Here is a 13,320-nt window from a genome sequence, read left to right as displayed (position 1 = left end):
GCAGGGGTTTTACACCGCTGTGGTACAAGAGATGCTCTGTAAATCGCCATTGCAAGCTAGGTTCTGGTTGTCCTCCCGCTACCTTTCGCACTCTTCCGGTGACTGCAGCATTTTGCCATGCTTTGAAGAACAGCTGGACTAAACTTCGGAGTCTGGTTTAACACTTTTGAAAATTTCTCTACCATCCTTTCCTCCATTCATCCATGTATCTATTCATCTATGAATTCCTATGAAACTGCTGAATTTCACACTTGGTTACAAATGTGACAGGCTCTTATATATATACCACTTGTACACTTCTAGGAGGGATTATTTCCTCTTAAACGCCAGAGAACTGAGATGTATATCGCTTCGCCTCCAGAAGAAATTTCAGGTTTTGCAGATACCGACTCATATTTATGGATTTATCAGAGCACAGTGGCCGACTTCTATTACCGTTTTTCATACAAAATTCCCATCCCAGGGATGTCACTGGAATTATTCCCATGTACAGGGGGAAGGAGGTTGGGCTTAAACTGTCCTGTGTATCTACTGGAAAAAAAAATCTCCTCTTCATAACAGAGGCATTCTCATGATACCACTGTCTCGTGTTAGTGACTATAAAATACCTTGAGCAGGGGAAGTCTGCAGAAAGAATCGTTATCCGTATATTACTCTATTTACTGGTAGTAGACCCTTGCATCTTTGAAACAGCGCATCAGCTGAAACAACAGGAACAATCCCAACCTCGTTTCTAACAGCAAAACTCTGAACTTAAATCTTCATCCGCTTCCACTCTAATTGGGCAGAGAAAAATCATCTGAGAAGCTAAATGAAAATTACCAGCCTATAAATGCCTGAGGCAAAAAAAAAAAAAAGAGAGGAAGGGAGAGGAGAGAGAGAAAGATGGGAAGTCTCATGTGAGTTTGGTTAGTGGAAGAAAAAAAACCACGGACTGAGTATGGCTGCATGTCATTTTTCAATTTGCTCATGTTAAATAATGATCTCTAGGGCAGAGAAAGAGTGGAGTGAAAAGGAAGAGCTCTCCCCTCATCTTGTTTAGTTTCTCCTGGTCTTTTGCAGCGTCTGGCCACTGCCTGGCTATCATATAAACTTAAACATGAACCACGGGCAGTTTGGTATGTCTTCTCTATCCTGGACCATGTACCTGATGAGGAAAACCAGAGCAGCCACTGGCTTTTTTGGTAAAGACTTCTTTATCTTCCTTTTAAAAAGTTTTTCTTTGCATTGCCATGAAATAGAAATATTGATTGTAAAGTAATAGAAAGTATTGGGTGAAAAAACTCTTTAAAGTAATATAATTTCTGTTGGAGCAAAGTAAGGAAACCTCTCACTGTGTGCATGTGCGTGCATTAACTTCCACGAGACAGTTGACTACATACAGGGGCTTTTGCTAGTCTGTTAAGCGTGTTGCAAGCCTTTTTAACTGAATCAGTTTCTTCAGAGGAAATGCTTCAAAATAGTTTTTATTTCGAATGCTTGGGATGGGGGTGCCACCGAAGCTGGAGGGAATTGTGCTGCTGAGCGTGGTGGTGGAAGGTGATGTCGGTCCGATGGCACTTAATATTCAATGGTTTGCAACTTTGCAATAGCAAAGTGATCATGGAGGACCACGTAGTCCAAATGGTCGTTGTCAATTGCTTTGAGTCCCAGGGTTATGATCGCTAGTGATGCTCTTTTATACAAACTAAAGGCTCAGCGTATATGCTTGATGAGTGTTTAATCCCTCAAAAATGACAACGAAGTAAAACTTTCTCCATCAGAGTGTCAAAGATAACTTTTTACCACAAGGATATTTTAAATAAAATAATAGGAATTTCAGCAAAACATTGACAAATTGTATAGACCCTGCCACGGTCCATTTTGCTGTGTATCTGTAGAGAATAAGACTGCCTTTTCCAGCATCACTGGTACCTCTTGCACAAGCAGTGTGCCAGAGAGAAAGACATCATACCTTTTTTTTAATATTTGGCACTGCGAAATTTGTTTCTTTTCTATAATCCTGGGGCTAGCTTTGTTCTTAGTGACTCTTTTTCTGCTAAATATTTACTGAACTAAACAAATGGATATCTGTGTGCAAAAGTGTTTTATAGCAAGGTTTTAAATTTTTTTATGGTTTTGATTTTAAAAGATCCAGTGAAGACGAAAGAATGGAAGTTGGGAATGAAGAAAGGAAGATCTATTATTTTTCATTCCCGCTCAAAGATTCCTTCACTTTTCCTTTTCTACCCTGTGTTTTAGCAGGTCTATATGGCACCTTCCTCAGGGGGCTGCTGTTAACATTAACTGCAGCAAAGTTTCCATTTGCAGGTAGACGAGGGGACAAATTTTCTTCTAATTTATAGTCCATGAACCCCTTGAACTCTGAATTCCACTCGTCCTAAATCAGTGCCGAATCGAGAGGATCACCACTTGTTTCTGTTGCAGAGCACTTGGGAAGATGGCATTGAATCATTTTGCAATATACCTAAGTGCTCGATAAAGCCTGACACTGAGGACTTACCATCCCAGCGCTAAGAGGTGATGGGCAGGCTGTGACTGCCAGAGGAGCAGCCCTGTGCCGTGCCCCTGGGACAAGTCCGGCCTTTCACTGCTTTGCTTCCGCAGAGCTTCACACACGGTGCAAGCGCTGAAAAAGCCTGCCACGCGGCTGCGTGATTTATTAGGCTTTAAAAGCAGGCAAAACAGTGACACATTATTTTTCTGACCTGTCCGGGGTATTATGACCCATGCCTAGAATAAATCTTGGTGTTTGTGGGATGCTTTCTGCTTTGTAAGGTATGGGGGTTCTTGGTGGTTATCTTTTTCATAGTGTCTGAGAAATTAGCCTCTTAATTTCATGCTCGCTTAAGAGCATGGAATAAGAAGTAGTTTACAGAAGGATCACAGAATCACAGAAAGACCGAGGTTGGAAGGGACCTCTGGAGGGCATCTGGTCCAGCCCCTCTGCTCAAGAAGGGCCACCTAGAGCTCGTTGCCCTGGACAAAAGTGAGTGTCAAGTTAAAAACATTTGTTGTATTTTAGATTCTGTTTTTAACAGATGCACATAATTCTTGCTCTGCAAGACACCGAAGATACTGTAGGTAAATAGAATGTTAAGTGGCTGTCACAAGAGATGGTTTACGTAGTGCATAAACCAAATGAGCAACTACCTTTGTTTAATATTGTCCTGTGTAGATTTGATTTAGCGGTGATAATTCACACCTAAAAATCATGCAAGAATGTTTTGTGTTGGCTAAGAAAGGCTAAAACATATTGCTACATATGTCTGTTGCCTAACAAAGCTAAAACTAAGGCATTTACAGTCCCTAATTTCATAATTGTGCAAATGAGCTAGAGGAAAAACAGATTAAAATATCCTGTTGTCTTTTAAAATGAACCTGCCAATTTATAGATGGCACATTGTGCCACTGGGTATCATGTGCAACATCTGTAACTGGAAAGCAGGAGATGAATATGATCTTGAGCTAATCTTGCTAAGCTTTGTTCACTCTACAGCAAATTTCCTTTTAAGAGTTGTGTATTGTAGTTGGTATTCAGGAAGCCATTTATTATCCCTTGCTGCCAAGAATATTTCATGCTCTTGAATATTCTATAAGGATAGGGTATATTTCAGGGCAGATTTGTAGTAAGACTGAAGTTAAAGGTCTGGAATTACAGCTTTTCTTCTCACTTATCCTGACACAAATCAGGGCCTCGCAGCTAGAATTGAGTAAGTAGAGAAGCAGGCTCATGGAGGACTTTGTAGCTCGGGAGAGACAGGAGGCATCGGGTTTTGTTAAGCCCTACTAGAACGTCATCCTGCTGCATGGCACTTCCAGGCCACGGCAGGATGACCCTAAGGTGGTCCAAGCCCAGCACCACTGTCTGGGGACAAGGAGGCATCAGAGAGGAAGAGGCAAGGGACAGCAGGCTGCCTCAGCATCCCCACTTAGGACGCATGGGGAATCTGTCTCACCTCGGCCGCTCCCTCCCTCTCCCCGGACCACACTCTGTTCCCTCGCTGGCGCACAGATCTCATCTTGGACAAATGGGAGCAGAGGCTTTGATATGAAGTTGCACCTCATTATGACCTGGGGGAGATCTGTGGTTGAGATCAAAGGCAGTAGATGTCATACTTGGTAAATTAAAAACGCTTAAGAAAAAAACCACCCAGGAGGAGTAGCGACGATTTCCATTAAAACAAAGTAACACTTTTGCAGCAATTATTTACACGTGTTTTAAGTCCAGTTACTGGTGGTGAGGGATGCCAGACTGACAGCCCTGGAAATGCTACTTTCTGCCTCGGTAGGAGCAGCAGTCTGCCCCAGGACCGCCTGCAAGTCCCGCAGCAGGACAGCCCCGGGAGGTCCAGTTTGGATGCTCATGGCAGACCTGCTTCCTGGGTGACGCAGGCGGTTGGGCTGTCGAAGCGCCCCGCAGACCTCCCACCCTGCACTCGCACACTGGTTTCCTCCCAAGGGAAGGCAGAGCATGGGCAGGGAGGTTGTTCATGCCCTGTCGCACCCCTGTCACGCCTGCAGTGCTTGCAGGTCGCAGGGCTCGGGGACGCCTCTGACATCCCCTCTCTTTTAGTGGCTGCCCGAGGGAAGCTCTCCAGACTAATGAAGAGAGGCCATTCCTCTGTGCCCAGCGCAGCCAAGGTACCTCCATCAGCCATGCAAGAGATCAGCCCAGCCTCGTCCTAGGACTTGCAGGGAGGGAGCCCCATGACTTCTCTTGGAAGCCTCTCCCCACCTCTCCTGCCCTCACCGGTGGAAAGGTGATCTTCATCTCCCCGACAAGTTAAGCAGTCATTTTACCCTGTTCCCTCCAAAAGCCGTGAACCTCCTGTGTCCCACAAAAGGTGCCCAGGCAGAGCGAAGTCTTGGCGTAGTATTGATCAATACCGGACATGGACTGGGGTTTGCCCAATGTGAACTGGTGTGGGCCCACCAGTCTGAGCAGAGGTGTACTGTCATACCTTGCCTGGAGGCTACTTTTTAGAGCAGAAAATTACACTAGAGTTAACTGAGGATTTAGGCTACAGAGAGCTGAAGGAACGGCCGCAGCTTAAACAGAGAATGCTGAAAAGGCAGGTAATCCTTCAGTCTCAGTGAGAGTGACAATGAGACAGAGAGTGACACTGAGAGTGATGCTGAGGTTAAAGAATGGGCTGTCTTTCCTAAAAATGAGCCCATCTCTAGTACTGCTGTGCTAGGGTATCCAGACCTGTTTAGAGTTATCTTGGGGCTTTGAGGATAGGTCCGGTGCCACCAGAAGATCCTCAGATTGGCCTGTGAAAGGGCAAAACTTAAGAGCTCAGAATAGCCTGTCATGGACATGAATGTCTTGGAAAGTCCTCGTTTAACCGACTGACACAGACAGTTCCTGCAAACATTTGCATCAGCTTAGGAGTCCCCTAAAATAATCAAAATGTGGAAGTCCCCTAAAATAATCAAATTGTAAAACAGTTTTATGGGTTAAACTGTAATTGTAGTACCAAAAGAAAGTAACACTGAAAAAAAGATATAAAAAGGAATGAAATTATTTAGAAAATATACTTGTCCTTAGACTAACAAAAATAAAACCGAGGGGAAAGAAACACGCCATGGACAGTATCATGAACATACTCCTTGAGTAATCTTGGTGATTACCTGGAGAACCTTCTGAGTAATTTTGGTGCCTTTTGGCTCTGGGGAGGGCACATTTTGAAAGGAGTGCAGAATCCAGCCTCCACATCTCCCACTTCCCCTGCTTGTGCCACTGTGGGATTAGTCATGTAAGATTTTAGTGACGGGCAATATATCTCGCTGTACCCCAGGGCAACCCGGGGAAGACATATACAGAAAGATCCCAAGACAGAGTTTCATCTCTTATTCACAGGCGTCGCCATTAGTTGGTCGGCACAGGCACTGCTTTGCCAACGAGACCAGCTGAGCATCAGGTCCTTTCTCTACAGAATCACTAAAAGCAAGTAACATTCAGCATCTACGTACAGTCCATCAGCTGATACTGAGGCGTCATTAACACGGAGAGGTCTTACAACACTGGATGTGTGCATCCTACATAAAGCATGTCACACACACACTTGTACTAGATTTTTCTAGTAAATTCTTATTATCAAACCAAAAGAAGAATTATAACCTTACACAGAGATAAGACTAGTCCTAGTACATCCTGCTCTTTCCTAGGCCTTGTCCCGTAAGCACATGCTCAGACTAGAACTGCAAATGCGTCTTACTGGGTGAAGTTCAGCAGATTATATGTGTCTCCGTGGCAAATGCTGGTGCTACCTTAGAAGTAAGTGGCTTTTTAGCTGGAGTTTTTATTATTAATCAGGATCAAAATTATCCAAATATTTTTCTCTTCATATTACTGTCATTAAGGTCTATATCTAGAGAGTTTGACAACAAGTCTTCCTGAAACTTTTCTAATTGCTAGCCCACACATCCCACAGCTGATGAGCTGGCCTGCACAGGGAGACTGCTCCCCGCTGGGTACCAGGGCGAGGACGCGTGGCACGGGGCTGACACCGGCATACCCAGGCTCAGACCTGCTAAGCACAGGCAGAGTCAGGCGCAGGTGGGATGTTAAGTGGAGAAGAAACAATTTAGGAGATTAACTTGTGGCTTCGTCTGTGGCTGTGAGAATGCATTAGTGGTGGAGAGTGTGGTTAATAGCGCCTTCGCATCTCAGTCGGGCTTTTCTTCCTCCACCCCCGGTTCGATCAAGGGATGTTGCGGTGAAAGTCCCAAGCATGATCCCCTAACAGCTCGAAAGCAAAACCCTTTTCTGCATGAAGTCATTGCTGCGTGCATGAAGTCACTGCTGTGCTGAGGAGGGTTAAATATAAAGTGTGCTGGCCGGTGGAGAGCAGACAGATGTGGAACAGGCTCAGTTGCCGGCTGCAGGCACTCGCAGGGCCCTGTGCAGCTGAGACCAGCCCTATTGTCTGAGACAGATGCTGCGAGAAGCCTGGTTCAGGGTAAGGAACAGCTTCTAGCCAAATCTCTGTCTCTGCCTCCTACAGAAATGAGGTATCTAGGCTTTACTACTCCTAATCACACTGAGATTCACGCCGGGAGAGGTTTCATGTTAGCTGTGGGTAAGGGGGCTCTCTGGGTCGGGACGGCAGCATCTGTCCCCAGAGAATCCCTCTCTAACCACGGCAACTCCTGCTGAGGCTCACACGGCAAGGGTCCTGCCTGCCTTTCCTGGAGGGCTGCACAAAACTAGTTCTGTTTCACACCTTGTGCTGTATTTGAAGTAGCAAACTGGATTCGAGACTGAATTTCTGTCTCATCCAGTCAAATTAAACCTGAAGCTCGAGCTGCAATAGCCTCTCGCTGCGTCCCCTCTGCAACCTGCCTAGGAAAGAAACACCAGTCGTTCCTTTGCTGCCAGTTTGTTGGGCAGCTACTGGAAATGCTCTGCAAACTCACTGCGTGGAGCACTCCCACGTGGGCAATGAACGAGCTACCAGCATTTACCCCATCACTCTTGAATGGATGATGGAACAAGGGGAAACGGAGAGAGAGAAATAAAATTCGTCCTGTCCCTTAAAAACAGGAGATGAAGGGCAGGAAGGGAAAGGAGGAGCAGAGAAGCCATCCCTTCACTGAGTGCCCTTCCTAATAATATCCTCTGCTGATACGAGCATCACAATGTCATACTGGGAATCACATCATCATTTTCTTCTGAACACTCCCTGTTTCATCATTCCAGTCTGTCACAGTTTCTAAATGGTGAAAGTAACATAGGAAGAAGAAAAAGGGTGCAGTTAGCATCCTTATTTCTCCTAGCTGCTAACTCCAGTCCAAAGTGTTGCAAGACCACAACTTTCCTTCTGGCAAGCCTGGGAGGGAGGCAGTCTCCTCTGGAAACCATCTTTCTTCCTTTCTGTTATGCTGTCAGGAGCTCCCTTTCCTTAGGATCGAAGCATCTCCACATCTTGTCGACCTGAACAATGACTCCCTTATGTAGAGGGATAATGGAAGGACGTTTTGGGATTTAAAAACCTTTCTGTCTTAATTTCACTGCCAAATTTGGGCCAAAGTTAGTAGTGATTTAGGCTTCTGTACAACGTTTTGATATCTGTTATTTATTTGCTGAAAAACAATGTTTATGTCATAAAACTGCCCTGTAATTGAGTTTTTTTTACTGGCAGAGTGAGAGGCTCCCAGTCAGATGTCCCAGAACTTCCCAGGTCAGCAGCAAAGTGCAATGGGGGTGCCTAGGGAAGGAGCTTTGTCCGAGGAATAACTGAGGCTTTCAATCTCCTGCTTATGACCCTACAGGAACTTTTGCAGTCATTTATAATTCATACTTAATTTTGACTGAAAACTAAGCAAACCGACGCTGAGAAAGGCAAACCCATACCAAGTAATTTGGATCAGATGCAGGGCGAATGCTACCATTACATTTTGCCTATTAGCACCATGGCTATAGCGAATTATTTTTCCTAGACTGAGCACATTCAGTGACCTGAATCTCGGTCTGGTCAGTCACCGCTAACTGCAGGAGCAAAGTCTGGGGCACAGGAGGGAAATCTACCTGCACAGATCCTAGCATAAACCAAAATATCATCAGGGCTTCTCCAATATGAACTGAGCTGTCTGGAGCACTCAGGACCGGCTGACAGCTGAGTTCCTGCTCCATTGGCATGCCCTCGCCCTCAGGGGGGGAATAAAGTAGTTACATTAATTCTATGCCATCTGCAGAATCCTCCTTATGCCAGAGTTGTTCCCTGCTGTCCAGGTGGGTCAGATTTACTGCTCCTTTTAAATGTCCTGGAACCAAAGGAGCCGGACTTCTTCCTTTTTTTTAATTTTTTTTCCCCCATTTGCTGGTACAAGGCATCTGCAATGTTTCTACCAGAGCAGAAGATCAAAAGCCCAAATGTTACAATTAGTGCTGGAGGTTGTTATGATATGAACCCGAGTACATAAAATGCCACAGAAAATACTAGGTGTGGGTGATGTTATCTGCATTAATCTAGGCATGTAATGAGCATAGTATAATGGCACACAATGCGTATTTTTTAAGTCTCCAAACCAACAAGTACTTATACCAGATGGCAGCTTTTCAACAATTTCCATTCCCTTCTCCACCCCATACTCCCAAGTATTTCAAGTAATTGGCTTCTCCTCTAGGGATTAGCCACAGTAGAATCATATTAAATGACTAATTTTCCTCGCTTAGCCTTTCCCCCCCGCTCCCTCCTTTTAATTTTGAACTGCGCGGAGAAAGAAATCATGCAAAAGCTCTGAGTGTTTGCGCACTCTAGAATGGCCTCGAAATCATCTGGGCTTCTAGGTCATGCGGTACATCCCGGCGCTTTCTGGCTTCGCTTCTACTATTTCTTAAACTTTCCCCTCCAAGGTGCTTGTCAAGCTCTGACTTGAAAAGTTCAAGTGATGTTGAATCTGCAGCTTCCCTGGGAGCGTATTCTCCTGCCTATTTGATCTTAGGATCAACGTTGCCCCTGCTCTTAAAACTGAACTCGTTTTACTTCAGTTGGCATCTGTTATTTCTTGTCTTATCATTTTTAACTAATGAAAACAGTCCCTCCCCTTCCTCTTCATAGTTGTCTTTCATGTACTTGTAAACCGCAGTCACGCTGTCCCCTTGGCTTCCCTTTTGCCCCAAATTATACGCATGTATTTAATTCCTTTAATCTTTCCTTATAGGTAGTTCCTTCCAGAGCTTTAATCACTGTAGTTGCCCTTCTCTGTAATGTCTCTCATTCTAATTCTCTCATTCTGTGTCCTGGCCAGTAACACAGTGGCCAGGACTCAACCCGTTGCTCTCCCTGGGATGAGGGCTGGGAAAATAAGACTGGATGCTCCCTCGGCTCTAGAGATGACCCCTCTGCCTCTGCACCTCCAGATAGCCTATCCCTGCTTGTCGTGCACCAAGTACCCAAATTCCACTCTAAGGAAGGCAAAGTGCATTGCATCCTAACTGCACAGTGATGCATTTCACACGTCTGGTCCACAGGTATGGGGAGCGTACACAAGACAAACCGCCAAAAGGTATATTTTTGCAGTGGAAACTTTAACCCAGTCTTCTCCACTCCTACCCACAAGTTTATCAACAGCTGTATAAGACCAAGGAGAAAACTGTCTCATTGGCGATATCCTAGCGAATATTTTTAAAGCCAGATTGGAATGTTTCTTGTGCAGCAGAGGAGGAGAGAGGCACCCTCTGCCCTGTGCCTGGCTCTGCGGCCCCCGGCTCCGGGCGCTAGCAGCAAGCACACGCCACACACCTGCACACTGACACACACCCGCGGCAGGCGCGCACGAGAAATGAGCCCAGCCTTGGCTTTGGCCCTTAACAAACCTCCCAGCAAAGCTGAGCCGGCCGGCCTAAGTGGGATTATAAGGGAGGGGGGGCATCAACACAAGCTGCTGCTGCAGTAACTTCATGGTTATTAAATCTCCCCCTTGAGGAAATGGGGAGGAAGGGTGCGGTGGAGAAACGTCTCCAGGGGTGGTGGCACTGGTGAGGTGCTGCATCGGTCACGCAGTTGGGCACGCTGCGTTGCTGGGCATTGAGATCGCATCCATGCTGGTAGGAAGAGTCAGCCAAATTGCGTTTCACCACCCATTCTTTTGGGGCTTTGCCCGGTCTGAGCTCCTCCTTTGGCTGTTGGTTTGACTCATTCCTTCACCCAGCAAAACCCTAGGAGGACCTGCAGCCATAGGCCTCTAAAGCTGGGGTTAACGCTGGAAAATTCACAGTTTAGCCTCTCCTGAAATTGTCCTTCCCCAGGTGTTCCCCCGCTCCCTGCCCATTGCTGCCACCAGTTGAGAGTTTGAGTCAAGAGAGACACTGCCCCCCTGAGCAATGTGGGAGGTGAAATGGTAAAAGGTAGCTCCCTTCTGATGTAGGTCCGTGCCCTTGCCATCTATGTCTCTGATAAGATGCCAACTATCCAGACAAATCATTCCCCACACCCTCAAAACAGGAGTCATGTCTACCTTCTAAAATATTTTGAGTGACAAGAGCATGGATTGGTCTGCCCTATTTGAAAAGAAAAAGGCTCACAGCTTCTGCCTAGGGAGAACGAGACAGGCTTTTGACCACCATTATCACCTGGAGATCCTAAAGAGGGTGGAGAGTCCTCAGGAACTTTTTCAGTGGTAAACTTGGGTCACGAGTAATAAGATGCCCAAGCTAAAGATATTGAATGAATATGTGTTATTTCATCTTTCCTCACAACCCCTCTGCTTTGCATAAACTCAGCTGCAGCCAGTTTTCCCGCTTCCAGAGTGAATAACCTTGTATCAGTTAACAGAGATCAAAGAGGAGATCCCTGGAGGGGTTTAGGCAGTTCCCCCTCCCTGAAACGGAGGGAAGTTAGACATCATACACCTGTGTAGTCCTGGCCACATTTCCCCTGTACCATGCTGGCCATCTCACATCTCATTCTTGGTGGCATCATATGTGCACTTTACATGCTGGGATGAAATACGCATATTTCATAATGTGTGAGAGATCACTGCAGGAAATAAGGAGAACCTTGTCTTTTTATTTACCAGCTGCTCCTTTTCTCTGTGCAATGTTTCATTATTCCAGTAGCCCAAAAATAATTTAATATATCACTATAGCAATTTTTTTCACGTCAGTCAGTGGAGTTACCCATGATGGTAACAGCTATGCAATGAATACTTGCAGGGGCAATTCAGAAGCCTTATCCTACAAATTTCATTCACAGGCATTAACCCACTGATTCATCACTAGTAGAAGCAAGACACACTTACGCCACTATAAACATCTTTAAGTGGGCCTTAATACATATATTAAATGAATTCAGGTGCAAGAAGTAGGAGCTGACCCACTGAATAATGCCACGTTAAGCCCAGATGCTCCGAACAATTAAGTATATGTGTAATTGCATTCCCCAAAGAGATTTCTACTGCATTCAGCAGAAACGCTGCTAAGAATGAGGTTAGGCATGTTTCTAACTGTTGGCAAGATCAGGGTCTGTAGCCAGTTCTCTCAGTTTGTGCTCATACGATATGTACGCCAGCTCTGTTAAGGTCTGCATTTTTTTCTCCTTTAACAAGATGTTTTGATGCCTGCCTTGTGCAAGTTTTCTCCCATCCCACACAAATTCAGCCCATTGCAAACAAGTGGCCATTGCTGCCTGCTTGGTCAGGGAATATTTACCTGTGCAGTGGGAACTTGCATTGTGTTTAGGCTCTAATTCGCCCTTTGCAATTTAGGCTGTTTAAAATTCATCCCTAAATTGTTGCTCCCTCTCTCATATTTCCGAAGCTTTTGCTTAACTGTATTATGTAAAAACCTCGGTGCTTTGTGGTCGAGTAATCCTGTACGACAGAGGCAAGGCATGGTAGATAGAGATTCACTTGTGGTTTGTTTACGGCTGTAATAAATTGATGTCAAAATACAAATGTAAGCTGTGCTGAATGTGAATTGGTAAAGTTATAACACCAGTTGTGACTCCTGCTTCAAAAGGATTCCTGCCCAAGAGCCTGACTGTCCGAGCATAAGTCTTAGCATTAGGGATGCTAAAAAATTTTACCATGTGAAAGAAACATCAGCTTTAAATATGCTGCATCGTTTCCTTACTTTGCCTTATCACTGATATTCCCTTAATTCATTAATTTCTATTTTTCCAGAGTACCTGCCCAAGATATAGTAAGGAGACAGTAAATTCCTATGAGATTTTCTCTCTTCATCATGCAAAAATAAAATTATAAGGAAGACAATAAATTGAATTAGTTAAAAAACTAAAAAAAACCAAAACAAACCAAAACAAAAACACACGTGTAGTTAGTATTAATGGGCATGTAAAACACATAGCTTGATCTGTTTCAAAATATCCTCACCATGGTATTTTCTCTATCTGCCCTCTCTCACTTACCTCCTTCTTACCTTGTAAAAGCTCGGCTTCTGCACAGTTAAAAAAGAATACTGTCACCTTTAGCCTACATTAACATCCTTCGTCTCAGCATTGATAACGCTGCTAAGTTATAGAAAACTGTAAGCATGTAGTATTTTCTGCGTCTTCTGTTAAATAGTGGCATTTTGTATCTTTCTGACTATCCACGTGTGTAATGGATCGGGTTTATTTTGTATTTATAATAAGAAGTTCAGATTAAGACGGGATGCAAAGCAGCGAGTGAAATTCAGCTCAACATATTCATTAATTTAAATACAAAATACTCCCTACCTCTCGGCTAGAACAGAAGGGGGGGGGGGGGGGGGAAGAGGGAAAAAAACCAAACCAAACCAAACACTACATACGTATTTTAACATTTTAGGCGATGTATGTAGATGTATGTACATCAGTAAAATAACTCTTC

General features: G+C 44.7%; 1 protein-coding gene across 6 annotated transcripts in view; it reads left to right on the top strand.

Moving 5' to 3' along the window:
• Positions 1-13,320, top strand: part of RUNX1 (RUNX family transcription factor 1) — a 174,212-nt gene that overhangs the window by 79,634 nt on the left and 81,258 nt on the right. Inside the window, exon 1 of one of the 6 annotated variants that reach the window (XM_075172259.1) lies at positions 311-1,184. The exons of 4 other annotated variants lie outside the window; for them this stretch is intronic. In XM_075172259.1, the coding sequence (XP_075028360.1) occupies positions 1,100-1,184 (85 nt within the window). In that variant the 5' untranslated portion in view covers positions 311-1,099. Of the gene's footprint in view, positions 1-310; positions 1,185-13,320 lie in introns of those variants that run through there. One more of the 6 variants, XM_075172217.1, reaches the window with a different exon arrangement.

This window comes from Calonectris borealis, chromosome 1, assembly GCF_964195595.1.
Source record: "Calonectris borealis chromosome 1, bCalBor7.hap1.2, whole genome shotgun sequence".
NCBI lineage: Eukaryota > Metazoa > Chordata > Aves > Procellariiformes > Procellariidae > Calonectris > Calonectris borealis.
This window is presented reverse-complemented; position numbering and strand designations above follow the sequence as displayed.